The sequence below is a fragment of the Vidua chalybeata genome, chromosome 16 (assembly GCF_026979565.1).
Source record: "Vidua chalybeata isolate OUT-0048 chromosome 16, bVidCha1 merged haplotype, whole genome shotgun sequence".
Lineage (NCBI taxonomy): Eukaryota > Metazoa > Chordata > Aves > Passeriformes > Viduidae > Vidua > Vidua chalybeata.
Window position 1 is genome coordinate 11,014,586 of NC_071545.1, and position 16,412 is coordinate 11,030,997.

The 16,412-nt window shown below is 47.2% G+C and overlaps 1 protein-coding gene across 1 annotated transcript; it reads left to right on the top strand.

Annotated features, from left to right (window-relative positions):
• The first annotated feature begins 965 nt into the window (after window positions 1-965).
• On the top strand, window positions 966-10,182 carry LOC128796191 (cytochrome P450 2W1-like). The gene is made up of 9 exons (XM_053957618.1): window positions 966-1,163; window positions 2,820-2,982; window positions 4,808-4,957; window positions 5,049-5,206; window positions 5,634-5,807; window positions 6,799-6,940; window positions 7,338-7,522; window positions 8,026-8,167; window positions 8,773-10,182. Exons 1-9 carry the CDS (start codon window positions 966-968, stop codon window positions 8,961-8,963), a joined length of 1,503 nt encoding a protein of 500 aa, XP_053813593.1. The 3' UTR covers window positions 8,964-10,182.
• The last annotated feature ends 6,230 nt before the right edge of the window (window positions 10,183-16,412 follow it).

Here is a 16,412-nt window from a genome sequence, read left to right on the forward strand (position 1 = left end):
CTTCCTCCTGAAAACCACTATTCAACCAGGTAACCTCAATTATTTTCTACAAGGCTTATGCCTTGATAAGGGATGCAAGCTCCAGGTGTTTAGTATCTTTGGCTTAAAATCATTCCACTCTCCTGTCTTGTTCCCCTTCTGGAGCCTGCCAGGTCAGCTGGCTTCATTAACTTTGTTAACTTCTTCCCTCTATCCCTTAGAAGCTGCTCTTGCAAAATGAAGTCCTCCCAGAAGTTTCAAACCTAATTTTGTCTTTCCATTGCACTCATGAATCCACTCATGATCACTTGATCCAAGCTAATTTTCTGTGGCTAGCTATTACATGTCTTCTACCTCAGACACAAAGTCTGAAATCACATCCCTCCCAGGCAGTTCAGAGCTGACTTTATGAAGAAGTTTATGGGCTACAACCCCCCAGGGATAGTTGGGCTTTACCATTATTAACAACCTTTGATCTCCACTTGACATCAAGAAAGCCAAAGTCTCCTGTTAAAATACTGATTTTTTTTTTTTCTAGTAACATGGAGATCTCAAATCCTACTTAAGCCTGAATCTGGAGGTTCTAATAGGATTCCAAGAGCCTTTTTATTTCCCTGTGTCAGCAGAGTGCTTGGAGGGTCATAGTTCTGCTAATGAAGGACCTTGAGGTCTCAGGGAGGAGGAGGTTATAGAGGAATGCCAAGCACCTTTTCCCATGTATATGTTCTTGCACACACATGCATGGGTTTGTAATTTGAAACTCTCTTTACTTCTGGACAGGCTTTGCAAACTGCTTAGACCACATTCTCTGAGGTGTTTAAAGAGGGTGGAGTATGCAGTATTTATTTAGGTACTCTACAAACCTTAATAAGAATTGAGTGCTTGTAGCAATTGCAGAGAGCAAACAGAGAGCCAGCTGGCAGAAACTGAACAGTGCCACTGCATTTTTATTGCTTCTAACCCCAAAACCAGATTATTACTAAAAAATGTCTTTTTTAATTTCATTTCTCTCTGATCCTACATTAGTTTGTCTGCTCTGCGCAGCAGTATTATTAGCTGTAGCCTACTTTTCAACTGGCTATAAAAATTCAGCTTTTAAATTACCTCCTGGTCCAACTCCTCTTCCGATCATTGGTAACCTGCACTTGGTGGATCTTAGAAGGCAAGATAAATCACTAATGAAGGTAGGACAAAAAAACCCTAACCCAGACCCTCCTAGATTTTAAAGCTGCCTGGGATGTTTCAGTGAGAAATTTTTGTCTTTTTTAATTCAAACTAAATTGTAAAGGTGTGAAAATTGCTTTATGATCTCTTTCTGGGCTTCTTCTAGTCAATGTCTGTGTTGATGCAATGTAATTTAGGAGCAATCAACCATTTAAAAAAGACCTCTGGGTAATATGGGATTTCTTCATGTAATTGTGATGATGTACATGAAGTCTATAATGCTTGTGGGATTTGAAATATTAATTTGACAGCTTGGACACCCAAAAATCTTTTAAAGCATTAGGATGTAACTAACATAAATTAAATTGCTTCCCTCCCCTACACCCCAGAGATCTGGCAAAGAGGAATTCCACAATGCAGTGACCCCAAAACTGCCGCGGAGAGGGCCAAATCCAGACGCTCCATTGCAAAATCCCTTTCCCTCCTGATGAATGGGGTATGCATTAAAGTCTAGATGGCAGTGCAAGGGAGAGATGGGAAAGCTGTGCTAAGGAACAGAGTGAATAACCTGTGAGATCTTCCACTAAGCTGCAATTAAGACATTAAGGGTCAACTTACCCCACTGACGGTGGCGAACTGTCCCTGTGTGCAGCGCGAGGCTGCTCCTGGGGCTGCCGGGCATTCCCGCCTGGCTTTAGGGGATGGCTCCCTCGGGATGGCGCCCTTGGGGATGGCTCCCTTGGGATGGCTCCCTCGGGGCTGACCCACGCTGGGGTCACAGAGAGAGTGAGCAAACAGGCAGGGGGGTTCACAGCCAGGCGTCCACGGCTCCTGTGACACCCGTGCTCAGCAAACACGGGCTGTGCTGCGGGAGGTTACTGCTGCCGTGGGGCGAGGCCCCAGCACCTGGAGCTGTTATGGGCAATGTCAGGGTTGGGGTCAGTTTACCCAGCAGGGCTGGGCAGACACTGCTGCAGCCTCTGAACGGCGCTTTGGAATTACCTCCACATGCTTTTGTCCCTTCTTAGGCTGTGCTTGGTATTGCCTATGTTTGCCTTGGCTTTGGGATTTCTCCAGAGGGGTTATCCCTCCATTTCATCCCACGGAGAGCAAAAAATGGAGTTTGCACAAAGCAGCTGGCACCGGCTGGGGTTTGTTGGGTGAGCACTGATGGGTGCCCCCTTTGTCCTATGAAAAGAGACACTGCTCCTCTAGTAGCAGTATGCAGGAGTGCTTTAGTACATCAGGAGCATCAGACCAAAGCTTTCCTCTGTGACAACATCATTATTTGCACTGAACGATCTTCTCTTTTTTGGTCTTTCTCCAGTTTGCCAACTTTAGCTGCCACTTGAGGTCCAGTCTTTAGATGATTTTTTTGTGTTCCATTTATTTTCTCCTTAACAGCAAAACCAGATTAGTGATGCACTGAAGGGGGTGGGGACTCCTTCATGGCAAGAAGCCTGAATTCCATACAGATGCCAGCGAGGCATCTGTACAAAATGCATCGTGTTTGACCATGATGAGCTCTGGCTCACAGGTGTCCTTCTGCAGGGAGTGGCTCTGCAGCCATTCCCTGCAGAGTGCCAGGATGAAAAATGTCCTTTCAGACAGCACGAGGTGCTGTTCCATGCACGCTCCCTCCCTTGCTGACCATCACAACTCGCCTCTTTTTTCAGCTTGCAGAAAAATACGGCCCCATCTTCACCCTCCACTTTGGGTTCCAGAAAGTTGTGGTCCTGACCGGGTACGAAGTTGTGCGAGAGGCGCTTGTGAACTACACAGAGGAGTTTGTAGACAGACCATCCATCCCAATATTTGACCAAATTCAGAACAGAAATGGTACTAGAGCAATGAGTGGGGGGGTGGGAGGGACAATGCTGTCACTTAGTGCCTGTGATGATGATGATGAGGCACAGCCTAACTGTGCATCCCTGGAGCCTGCTTTTAAACATCCCCTTGGGCCCTTCTGAAGCCAAGTGACAGCAAATGTTTGGCTTTCATTGCATGCAATGACTCCTGCCTTTCCATCATTTCTGCTGATGCACTTGCAGCCCATCCATATCCAAAGAGTTGAGGGTGGGAGGAGTGGGATTTTTGAAGGCACTGTGGTAATTCTGGGGTTAATCTCTGTGTGATGTTGGTGTGAGCAGCTCGCTGTCACCACTGTGTTTATGAACCCTCCTCTCGTTTCCAGGAGACTTTGGACTACCTGGCTTGGCTGTTGGGAGCTGTCGGGTTTTTCCCTTTCTCCCACTGCCTTTGTCGTGTCATTTCCCACACCTTTGCCTCCCCACAAAAGTTCTCAGGTTGTCCAGCCCGAAACAGCTTCAGAAGCAAGAGGCTGAGGCTGAAAATTCACCCCTGCAAAAATATCCTGTAGTTTTTCCACCCCTGACTATTTCAAAGGACTTTTTGCTTTGTCCATCCTCTGCTTCATGTGAGGCTTTAGCTGGGAGAACCAAGAGGCAGCTTTATATGTTGGTCACAGGCTGAAGTTGGGATTAGAATTAGCAATTAAATTACCCAGCCATAATATCAATAGATTAATTTATCACTACATAAATAAAAGGAATCAATGAGGAGAAAGGTATTTTTTAGAGCTAATTTACATGTAAAACATCCCTGTGGGAGAATATCAGTACTGCATCATAAGTCCTTTCACATTTACCTTCTCAGCCCAAGTCTGAGGCACTTAGAGGTGACCCAAAGATGGAAGCTCTCAGGGGCTGTTAAGCAACAATGGTCACAAATTTTCCCATGAAGCATTTTTTCTTCAGAAAATGCCAATTTGTTGACTGTGAAGATGCTCTCAGATAATGAATGATTCAGATGAAATTGCATAAATTAAAGAAAAATTCAAAATTGAAGTTTAGAAATTTGTTTTGACTTTTTTTTGAGCAAAAAGTTTTGCTATCCAAATTAAAATTACACTGCTTTAAAACAGAAAAGCAAACATATTTAAAAGCCTCACAGCCACGATGAAGATGTGAAATGCTGGCATCCAGCTTTTCAACTGACCACAGTCTGAGATAGTTTTTGGATTATTGACCTGACTTTTTCTTTACAGCACTCTGACAGGATGAAATACCCATCCCTGCTTGGAGGTGCTAGAGATCATCGTGGCATGAGCTCAGAAACCTCCACAAAAATGTCAGTATTTTCACCACTGCTGAAAATACAGCACTGCTGGGAATCTCCATAAAACACTTTAGGGTTGAGGAGGCTGAATTATCCCATCCCACACAGATAAATTACCTTTATGACTAGAATAGGATGAAGGGAGAAGCTTCAGAGACACAAAGTGCTTGAGGCCCTAGACTTGTAACCAGCAGGGTCAAAAATGTCCTGTGGCTGACTCAAACCATCTCCCCCCAGCTCTACAGCCAACCCATACTGGTCTGAAAGCCACAGCTGCCCATCTGCCACTGAGGAGAGGACTGGGGTAACTGGGCTGGGAGGGAGCTTGCTTTTCCCAAACTACAGCTCGGTGAGAATGGAGCTGAGAGGATACAGGGATGAGGCACACAGAAAGGGGAGACCTTTAGTCCCTAAATCCATGTGAAAACAGGCAGCAGAAACACCTGTGGAGCTCCCTGCTCTGTTTGGTTTGGTGCTGGGGGCTCCTCTGTGCCTGAGCCCAGCACATTTCTCACGGGCTGCCCAGGTCTGTTCTTCTCCATCGGGGAGCTGTGGAGGACCACGCGCAGATTCACCGTGTCCAGCATGCGCAACCTCGGCATGGGGAAACAAATGATAGAAGGCAGAATCTTTGAGGAGCTCCACTTCCTCATCGAGATGATCAAATCCTTCAAAGGTGGGCTGGGGACCACCCTGGGGCTGTCCAGCCCCGTGTGTGTCACAGCTGCTCCACGTCTCACAGCTTTCCCATCCTGCTCCCGCTGCAGGGGAACCTTTCAGCCTGCCGTCCTTCAACTGCGCTCCCATCAACGTCACCTTCGTCATGCTCTTTGGGGACAGGTTTGACTACAAGGACCCAACGTTTCTGACTCTCTTAAGACTCATAGATGAAATTATGATTCTTCTGGGATCCCCAAATTTAAACGTAAGTAAACTGTCCCACAGACAAACGATTTTTTTTTACGCTGGCACGTGAGCCACACCAACCATAGGGTTTACTTCAGCAGTTTTCAAATGTTCAGAACCAGCCATTACACCTAAAACGTGACAGTTTTCCATGTGCCACTTTGGTCACCAAAATCTGCTGCCAGATTTCCCTTACCTACTTTCCTTTTGACCCATCCTGCACATCTGTGTGGAACTAAAATGAGATCTGAACTCTGGTTACTTTAGCTTATGAAAATCTGCCTGGCAAGTCCCTGGGATGCTGAAATATTGCTCCTAAAGGCAAAACTCAACTGATTCATTGGCCCTTAGGAAAAAGCTGTTTCAGCATGTGCCAAGGGGATTCTGTGTGATTCTGTGTGGTATTTCTGCAGGCCTAATGCTTCTCTTTTTAAATTTCTCATTAGTATTTCAATTTCTACCCGTTCCTTGGATTTCTTTTCAAAACCCACAAGATTATGCTCAAGAAAATCGAAGATGTGCGTGCCATTTTAAGGCAGTACATGAAGGCGAGCAGGGAGGATATCAATGAGAACAGTGTGAGGAGCTACATCGATGCACTGATATTCAAGCAACAAGAGGTATTGGACTGCTTAGCTCTGTTGGCTGTTTGCAATGTCTCCTTTGGATTTTCCAGCTAAAAGAGTTGCCAAATCTTGATTTCAGTCATGTCGTGTAAATCTATTGAAAACCATGCTGTTACTCCAGTGGTACTTGAATCAGATGCCAGGCTCTTACAATTGGTACATTTTTCTATCAAAAGTAAGACACAAAAGCTACTCTCAGTCCACTCCTGAAATAGCAGCACTAATAATGTGAGATCAGCTACTCGCTCCTAGTAGAAAATGCATGAATTCACATGAAAGCTGACTCTGCCTTTCTTTTTATGAAAACAAATCAATTAATCATTGATACTGTTGCTCCATCAAGATGAATGATCCCCCTAAAGTACTTGAATGATAAATCATCAGTACAAGTCCTAACCCTGCCCTGCATCTTACTTAGCAGAGGCTCGGCAGTTTCACACATCAGTTGATTTCATTCAACACAAAATATTTGGGCTCTGAGCTTTTTCTTCTTTCCAGCTGGATCCAGGCTGACCTTAGGCACTAAGTGTTCTACTCAGCTATGTGGAGGAGGAGTTATTACAGTTCTAAAACTCAGGCAGAAATGGCCTGAAAGGTGACTTTGAGCATTGTTGGGAATTCAAACCTGGCCTTGGGCAGGAGGAGTCCCTCAGAGATAGGATTAGCTGAACCTGCTTCTGTTCAGGGCAGAGACCAGGCTCTTTCCAAACCTGCAAGGCTGAGTCTGTGAGCAGCAGCCAGCTCTGGGTTTCAGCCTGCTTCCAGGGGAGATGGGTGTTGAACCAAAACTCCCCTGCAAACCTGCCATCTGTGGTGCTCCATCTCTGCTGGATGCTGTGCATTCAAGACCAGGTCTATTTTATTACCCAGCTCACAAACACAAGACCACAGCCAGCTGTGCTGTAGGTTATGCAGCATTTCCCAAGCTTGCTGAATACTCAGACTGATGGTTTTATGACTGTTCTTACCTCTTGTGTTTTTCAAGGAGAAGAACAAGAAAGACAGCCTCTTCCATGATGACAACTTAATGGCATCCATACTTGACCTGGTCATGGCTGGAACAGAGACCATTGCCACCACACTCCAGTGGTCCATCCTGCTCATGATGAAATACCCAGAGATTCAAAGTGAGCAGCTTTTAGCTACTCCATCCATGGCAAGGCTGAAATGGGGAAGGAAGAGGCCTGGCCTCAGATCCACAGCAGCTCTTTTGCCTGAAGAGCTGAATCCCAGCTCTCCCCTGTGATGAACTGCTAATGTGACTAGGTGCTGATCAAAGTCACAATAAAATAGCCCTTTTAACTTGCTAGGAGAGAGGATGAGTGGAGATCAGAGTATGATGCTGCAGAAACAACCCACCCCCATGCCTGAATTAAACATAGAGCAGGGGAACCCACACTGCTGCTTTCAGAATCCTCTCTCTCTTTAAACTCTGGAAAAATGGGGTTTTTTCCCCCCAAACCAAATCCAGGGAGGGAGTTGGCTTCCTTGCTGGGACACATCCCTTTTGTTTGTTCCTTCCAGAAAAGGTCCAGGAGGAGATTGGGAGAACGGTCCAAGCTGGGAGCTGGGCCACGTACGAGGACAGGAAGAACATGCCCTACACCAACGCGGTGCTGCACGAGGTGCAGAGGTTCATCACCCTCCTGCCACACGTGCCCCGCTGCACTGCTGTTGACACCCACTTCAGGGGCTACTTCCTTCCCAAGGTAGGTATCTGCTGCCTCCCAGGAATACAAAACCCTCCCCAGATTCACCAGTGCCACTGGAGAATGGTTTCTTAGAGGGAATTACACAACAGAGTCCAAGACCATCCCCAGAAGAGCTTCTATACTGAGCCCAGAGTTGTCACAGGACTCAATCCAGTCCCTCTCATGCTCAGGCCTTCCTCACTCCATGAGCAGCCCTGGTTTACCTCCTTGCTGCCATCTGCACACTGAAGTATCTGCCAGAGAATTGCAGGATCTTACCTTCCACTTGAGGTTTTCACAGCACCACGTGGGGTTTGGCTTCAATCCTTGGCACTAGTGGGAACATCTCACTGATTTCATCTCACTGATGAGACATCTCACTGATGTCTCTCTGCTGGATGATGGGATAAAACCCCCATGGTCTCCACCTGGAGCAAATCTGGGACACCAAAGTCTGTGTGAGAAAATGAACCAAAACAGCACTTGGCAATCTTTTGTGCCTTTGTGTACTTTTCTTCCAGGGTATAATTGTAATCCCATCCCTTACCTCAGTGCTGCTGGATAAGACACAATGGGAGACACCACATCAGTTCAACCCCAACCACTTTCTCGATGCTGAAGGGAACTTTGTAAAGAAAGGAGCTTTCCTGCCTTTCTCCACAGGTAACTAAAGGGCTGACCTGCACAGAGCTGGGGCTGTGACTGGGCCATTAATTACAATACACACTAATGAGTCTTCATGTCTAAACACTGCCCTTAACTCAATCAACAAGCAACCAGACAACTGAATGGAATCCATTGTTCTGCATCTGGGCAAATGGCTGCTCTCAGAGCAGAGCCCTCCCACTGCTAAATATGGCACAAAGAAGGGTAGTAAAAAGAAACACACTCTTACCTAAAATGGTATATGAGGATAAATTCCACAGGAAAAGTGAGTTTCAAACTATTCCACTTTGGAAGGAGGTGGAATTCTTCTATCAGGCTGCTTTCCAGAAGAAAGGGTTAAAGATGCTGAGAGGGTTGGAAGAGCTAAGGAGAGGAGAGGGCACACCATAAATGTGTAATAACCCTGCAAGATGGCTGTAGCCTGTGACAAAAGAGGCCAGGCAGGAACCTTTGGCAACCCAGGCCCCTCTACTCCACAATGCTTTAGTGCATTTCAAGGTTTCCCTCCTGCTCCCATTGCAACATCTCAGATGCCAACATGTCCACAGCAAACATTCCAGTTGGATTCTTCCAGGAGGTGAACACTCTGTTTTCACCCGCAGGGCGACGGAACTGCATCGGAGAAAGCCTGGCCAAGATGGAGCTGTTTGTCTTCTTTGTAGGGCTGCTCCAAACATTCACTTTCCGACCCCAGCCGGGCGTTTCAGAGTCTGACTTGGACCTCACCGTCCCCCAAACGACTTTCACTTTAAGGCCTCAGCCTCAGGCAACCTGTGCTGTCCTGCGGGAATGACCACGGCCTTGTCCCAGAGCTTTGGGGTCCAAGACCCCAGCTTTGCTCAAACTCATCATCCCCCCACCCTGCCACAGCACCACATCCCTTCCCACTGTCTCCATCCACCCCCTCCACTGCTCCATCCCCCCCACGGGCTGCTCTTCGCTCCTGTGCTCTGGGGCAGATGCAAACCCAAGCCATGGTGCTGGCCATCACACCCCACTTCTCAAGACGTGCGTGGAGCTGGTGAAGGGACCAAGCCACTGCTCTGGTGGAGGGCATGCAGCCCATGAGCAGCACCCAGGCTCCCAAGGTTCACCATGTCACAGAAATCTGCCTGGATCCTGAGGAAGCACAACCCACGGTTTGCTGGAAGCTGCAGAGACACACCGTGGGTCACAGGCTTGAGCCATCCACCGACACCTCCTGGGCTTTTCCATAGCTGGCAGCAAAATCCTACCAGGATTTCACTTGTTTGGCAGCCAAGCCAAACACCTGGAGTGAAAAAAGTGATCAGTTCATGTGATTTGAGGACTAAGTAATTTCTGCCTTGGAACAGTGTCCTGGAAGATGCCCCAGAGGCTGCAAACCTGTTCAGAGAAACAAGTGCTGCAACCAAGCTCAACACTGCTCCCCAGTCGGAGCAAAACAGGAGCTGCATTTCTAAGTTTGCAATTTAAATCATGAGGCCACATGAGATTTGCACCAGCCTCCGGTCATAAAGGGCTAATGACACAAAAATAAACTCACCCACTGCTAGTTTTACACATCTCTGTCCTTCCTGACCTTGTTAAACAGCAGCAAAGATTGTTCCCTCTCTTCAGATACCCTGGTTAATGTTAAGAGCCAACACCAGCAGTCATTCTGGTGTTTGGGGTGGTCTGGCCTTTGGAACCAGCCATGCAATTCCCCTGCAAATGCAGTCTAATTTCACAGTGCTTGTTTTGCACACACACATGCACAGAGAAACCAGGGATTAAATAAGAGCTGGTTTTGGTTGGCTTCCTTTCCTCTGTAGCTCAGCCTGGCTGTTGTCTCTGTCTCAGACTTACGTGCCATCATATTCCACAACCTTATTCCAGCTGAGGCAATTTTCCATCCATTTATCTGCCTGTGACTTCCCAGTCCTCCACATGCATTTTCTTATCATGTGCTTTATCATATTGTTTGTTTCCCCTTCATGGGAACCCAATAAAGTTTTAATCCCATGTCCTCATTACATTTCCTATGCCTGGCACCCAACTTTGCAGCACACAGAAATGCAAACATCCTGAAAGGTTGGTCCTGAGCCCGGAGTGACAACAGATAAAATGTCAGATGTATCTCATGGGTGAGAAGTTCTGCATATGCTCATCCTAGAAAACACCAGCTCAACAGCAGACCCTCCATACCTGCAGGGTGGTTCCACCAGGGCAAATTCCTCAGCTATGGGCTGTGAGTAAGCCCTGGGGACAGCCTCTGTTCTTCACTTCTGTGCCTCTTGCTTGCACAGACTGAATTAAAGGTTGCCATCACAGCCTCCCTGATGCTGGTGCTGGCCCTCTGCTTAGTGCTTTGGATGGGAAAGTGAGGAGAGACAGGTAAAGCAACTGGGGAGAGAGGAGAGACAGGTAAAGCAACTGGGGAGCAAACCACATATCAGCTCTGTGGAGGAAGTCTCGGTCTTGCTGGAATAAAATAATACCCTTGGCTTCAGAAAGGCCAGGACTGTTCATGTTTTAACCCCTCCAAAATGACATGAACAGAAAAGATAGCTAAAGCAGCAGTGTAGTGCTCTAGGAAACAACACTGAGCCGGGCTCAACTCTGCACGAATTCACTGGTGGAACCCCAGGCCTGCCCTCTTGCCATGGGCTCTGGGGTTCTTGGCTTTGAAGCAGAGAGATGGATCCCTTCCTCCACGGCACAGCAGCCTCCAGAGCTGCAAACATCCAAGGAAAACAGGTTCCTTTGATTCCTTTGAAAAATGCATCCTACTTGTGCCTGTGTCAGCAGATGGATAGGAGTGATCCCTCCCCAGCACACTGAATTACTCAGCTGAATATATCTCCACAAAATAAAGTGCCTGTCTCCCGTTTATTTGCTCAGAACATTGATTATAACTCAGCTATCTATTTATCTGGCAGAAAACATTGGCTCTCAGAGGTGGAAATACCATTTCCACATTCCTCAGTGGCCCTGAGGGTCTTCCCTGTAGCTGCAAAACATGTTTGTGCCTTGCAACTCTCACCTGGACTGAAGGCAAACACCCTGGGGCAGGTGCCTTGATGTTTAGAGCCAGATCTGAACAACACCAACTCACTTTGTGGCTCACGGCACTGGCAGCTGTCCCATGGCCCAGCTTGCCACCCCCAGGGCTGCGTGATGCTGGAACCAGGGGTTCCTGCCCTGAGAGGGGCAGGGATCAAGGGCAGGGATTGCAGCAACTCCACCCGCACCCCTCTGCACTGGCCAGAGCAATGAGTGTTGCACACAATCTAATTTCTACTTTATTTTTTGCCACGAGATGGCACCACGATTCCTCTGAGCCACAGCCAGCCCAGCCCTGTGGTCCTTACTGGGCTGGAACGCCCTGCCAGCACAAATTCGGGCTGGGGAAAGAGTCAGAATTAAGTCTTTAGGGTTTATCCCCCCCCTCAGTCCAACTGCACTCACGTGCTGCAAGGCTGGGTGCAAGGACACTCATTTCCCATTAACCTGCAAGAATCAGGGGCTGTGCAGGGAATGGCTGGGGTTAAATTCATCTGGCAGCTCCCGTTCTCCCCGTTTTATCCAGCAGCACAGGGGTGAGCAGGGGGATCCCTGCCCTCTCCCACAGCACAACCATGCTCTGCTGTAGCATGTGTGGGTGTTGCAAGCTTCTGGCCTGCCCACCCAGCATTCCTCCCTTTGGGCTGTGTCTGGCAGCCAACTCCTTCCTCTGAAGAGCCAATTCCTGGGCTTGCACCTGCCAGTAAGACCCTTCATTAGTGAAGATACTCAGTTCCCTGGAATTACTGACTAATATGTGATCTGGCCCTTGCCCAGCAGGGTGGTGGAAACCCAGAGGTGCAAAGGAGAGCTCAAAAACCACAAGGACACAGCACGTGAGGACATGGCTTAGTGGAGAACATGGTGGTGGTGCTGGGCTGATGGTTAAACCTCATTATCTTGAAGGTCTTTTCCAACCTCAGCAATTCTGTGATTAAGCTACAACAGCTGTTGGCTGTTCCTGGGTGATACAGCAGAGGAAAGACGTGGGGCAGGGTCCCTTGCTGCCCAGCTGCCTCCACCTGCCTCCAGCAGGGCAGAGGCAATGTCCTGGTAGCCCAGAGGTGCAATGCTAGCCCAGAGGCAATGTCCTGGTAGCCCAGAGGTGCAATGCTAGCCCAGAGGCAATGTCCTGGTAGCCCAGAGGTGCAATGCTAGCCCAGAGGCAATGTCCTGGTAGCCCAGAGGCAGCGCTGCTCTGCAGGCCATGGACAGCAGGGAGTGGAGGGAGCAAGGAACACACTCCAGGTTATGAAGACTGAGCTGTGGGAAAAGGGAAGCGTGCCCAACCCCGAAGTCACGCTGGCACTGGACTGGACTCAGAGGAGATGAGGGACTGGGGAACTGGCTCTTCCCCTCCAAAAGCCCTGTGCTTGAGGCTTGCTCACCCTGGTGCTTTTTGCCCTGTGGATCACTGGTGTGCTGCACTCCTTCACCTGGAGAGCAGCAATCCCCCTGGGGCAAAGCAGCCTTTCAAGGGGGTGTCAGCTGGGGTGCACCAGGGAACTTGTGGCAGGAGAGGGATGAATCTCCACACCTCATGGATCACTGCACTGGGAAATGCCATCTCAAAGGCAGGGCAGCAGCCAGGGCCAAGAACTCAGTCTCTGTGTCACCCTCTTCTGCAGGGCAAAGGAAAGGCACAGTGGTGAAACGCCTGTGAATCCCAGCTCCTGCTGAATGTTGGTTGGAATACCCCAGGACAGGAGGTCTGCAGCCCCTGGGGTAGAGAACAACCTCTCAGATGCTTTGATCTTGAATGGCAGCATTCAGTGCTTGGATGGAGGTGGACACCACCCAGATTTTGGATGACCTAGCACACGTGAGAGCCTATGAGGCTTTTACAAGGGGGCATCACAAAGTCACTGCAGGATACTTCAGCACACTGTGTCAGCAAAGCAAAACCTTACTTTGAATCTGGGGGTCCTCCAGCAGCAGCAGGATGCCCCTGCTGTGCTGTGGATGCTGAGTGCCAGCCACAAACAGGGCGAGTGCAGGAGCATCATGATCTGCTCATGTATTGCTTTTATTAGGGATACATGAAGAAAAAAAGCTCTTCTAGCATAAAAAGAGAGAACTAGGACAGGAAACCCAGGCTCCAGAGACATTACAGTGGGATGCAGGCAAGTGACAAGTTGCATCAAATTGACATTTCAGTACAGAATTTCTTCAGTTTTCAGAGGAAGTATTTGCACACTTGAGATTTTGCCCCCCCCAAAATGAACTAATTGCACAAATTCACCATTTTTTTCAACACCACATAGCACTTATCTGCTCTAGGCAGTGGTTGTATGACCAGCTCAGGATTTCCAACCATTACCTGTGGATCCTAAGAAGGCAGAAATTTGATGAGAGGTGCAGAATACCTAAGTGGAGGAGCTGGAATGTGTGTGTGTGTGTGTGTGTGTGTGTGACAGGCCCTTCTAGTAGCCACAGGAGAGCCATGAAGACTCAGGACACCACTGACACATCAGCTCCACTGTCCTGCTGTGGAGGGAAACACTTTCCCCAGTCACACTGCCCGGCCCAAGAATGAGGATGCAAACACTTGGAGGAAAAGGGCAAACACAGGCTGATCCAGACTCCCACACAACTGCTCCTGTTGTGAAATCCACCACGTGGGAGCTGCTGAGGGGTTTGCACAAATGCCATAGGAATTTCCCATCTCTGTAACTCTGCTGCCTCTTGCCATGCCCGTAGGGAGGGACGTGTCTGCCTGGAGAGAGCTGGAAAAGTGACATTGCCTCTCTCTCACTCTCCAGCAAGGAATGGACTGTAGCTGACAGCTGATGACAAAATTTGTCTTGCTTTTCCTTCAGTATGAAGTATTGAACATACTAAAATAGGAGGATGATTACCCGAAGTTTAAATATTTCCATAGAAACAGTCACAGAGCGTGTTCATTAGACAATAATCTCATCAGCATCTCTGAATAAAGCACTAGGAACCATCATATGGTTAAAATGCCTCTTGTTTGAATACCAAAGCATCAGTGTAGCTCATCAGGTTGTTCTCATTAATACTCCCTTTCCTTTCCTCGAGGCATTTCTTTATGATCACACCCACCTCTTCTCCCTTTTTCAGTATCATCTTGGGAGGGTTGAGGAGAAATCCAAAGAATGGGTAAAAATTAAACAGCTAAAAAGAAAACAGGAAAAAAAATCACAAAAAAATTAAACTCACCCATTACCTTGTAACACTCAAGTGTCTTAATGGAGGAATCATTTACGTGAGCAACCACATGATGAGTTGGAGTCTCTTTGGGTAACTAAAAAATTTTAATGTATAAAAGGGCCTCCTCTTAGTTAAAATTCTCTACAGAAATGAATGGGACCTATCAGACTTGTCTAGATTGAGCCTATAAACATGAATTTAAAAATACAATTACAATAAAGTAATAGTAAACTCATGAAACAATGAAATTACATTTTTAAAGAGGTAATAAAGCAAAAAGATAAAGCATTTCACAAAGAAAACTCCAAATGTTTAGTAAGCCAAAATACTTCTGTTTTGAATTTAGATCATTGATTTTATCTTTCACATTAATTATAAATCAATTACACTCAGCATTGTTAAATTTCACAGCACAATAAGCAGCTGCATTTTATGTGCAGGGAAGTTACTTACACCATTTCTCAATGTTAAAGATAAACTGGCTGCAGAATAAGACTCACAAATCTCTTGCTCTTGCTAACTGGCTAGAATTTTTGCTGGTTTCTGCTAAATCTTAACCTAGAAACCCTCAAATACGTCTGCAATTGTCCCTAAGACGAGAGGTTAATTCTGGACGTTCACACAGCATCCAGCAGAAGATAACTGGAATGAGCTTTTCTTTCTACATCCACAAATAAAGTCAGCTTTGCTGTAGTTTTATCACTGGTCTGATTTTAAAGAAAGGAACTCTGGCTATGCCTTCCCTGAAGAGACCTGATTCCTGCTCTCTTCCACCTTAGCCTTGCTTGGACTGAAAATCCTAGGAAATAGGGCAGGCTGGTACTTTGTGGTTTATTCTGGCAAAAAATACTGACAAAAGCAAAGAAACAAGCAAATTCCCCCCAGAAACCCCACGTATGCAGAAACTTTCTGGGCAGGAGGCATTATTTTCAGCAGTTGTGTGCTGTTCACACCAAAGCTCTGGGTTTGGCTTGTTTATAGCTCTGTCCCTGCAGCCTGACACAGTGAGAAGCTCAATGCATGGGATTTGTCTCAGGCTGACTTGTTTTTCCTTAGGAAAATGACCCAGCTGTTTCAGAGAGCAAGGCTGGGAGCAGATGACACTGCTCCATCCCTGTTGTGAACGGGACAAGGGATTTCATGGAACAACTCGTGCTTTGGAGGATAAACTGCAGGGGGACAGGAGGGGTGGCAGGGAGGCACCTCTGCTGACAGCTGGGGGAACTCCCTCCCCAGCTGGCTGAACCTGCAGCCAAAAGGATGCTCAGTCAGGAGGGCATGGAGGGGTTTGGGTACAGTGCAGAAATCTCCCTTCCCAGGAGGGCTGAGCACAGGATCCTCACCCAGACCCTGGGACGTAGCACAGGGACCCTTCCTCACACTGGGCCTCCCTCTTTAGAACAAGATGAACCCGCTCACACACATGCTGTATGCATTATATACATATTAGGTCATCAAATCTTTCTCATTCAGCCTTGGATTATTCCCTTCATTGTTTTCCAGTGTCTAGTCTTGGGCAATTCGTTTTTAACATGCGATTCAGAAACATGACAAAAATCTGTTTACAGAACTAATTGTCTGAGGTACAAACAGCCCGTGCTACTGCACCCCTGCCAGTTCTTGCAGCCTTTATCATGAGTCATCGTGATCCATACTCTGTCTGAACTCCCAGTAACTGCAGAGGGGATTGCACAAGGACCTCAGCCTTTGTGTTGTCAAAAATAATTTTCTTCCCTCTACACTGCAAAAAAAAAAAAAAAAAAAGAAAAGAAAGAAAACCCTCGAAATGTGACCCAAGAGCCACTAAAAGCAAAAAAACACACACACACACAAAAAAAAACAAACTAAAAAAAAAAACTTAAAAAAAGAAAAAAAAAACCCAAGAGAAACAAGAAGACACCTAGACATATTTTTCTTAAGAAAAAGAAGTTCCCCAGCCCTACAAGAATAGCCCTGACAATAAGGACAGAGCTCAAGGTTCAGCTCAAGACTCTCACAGACCCTTGCAATTGTAACACTTTTGAGAAGCAGCACAGCCAACACA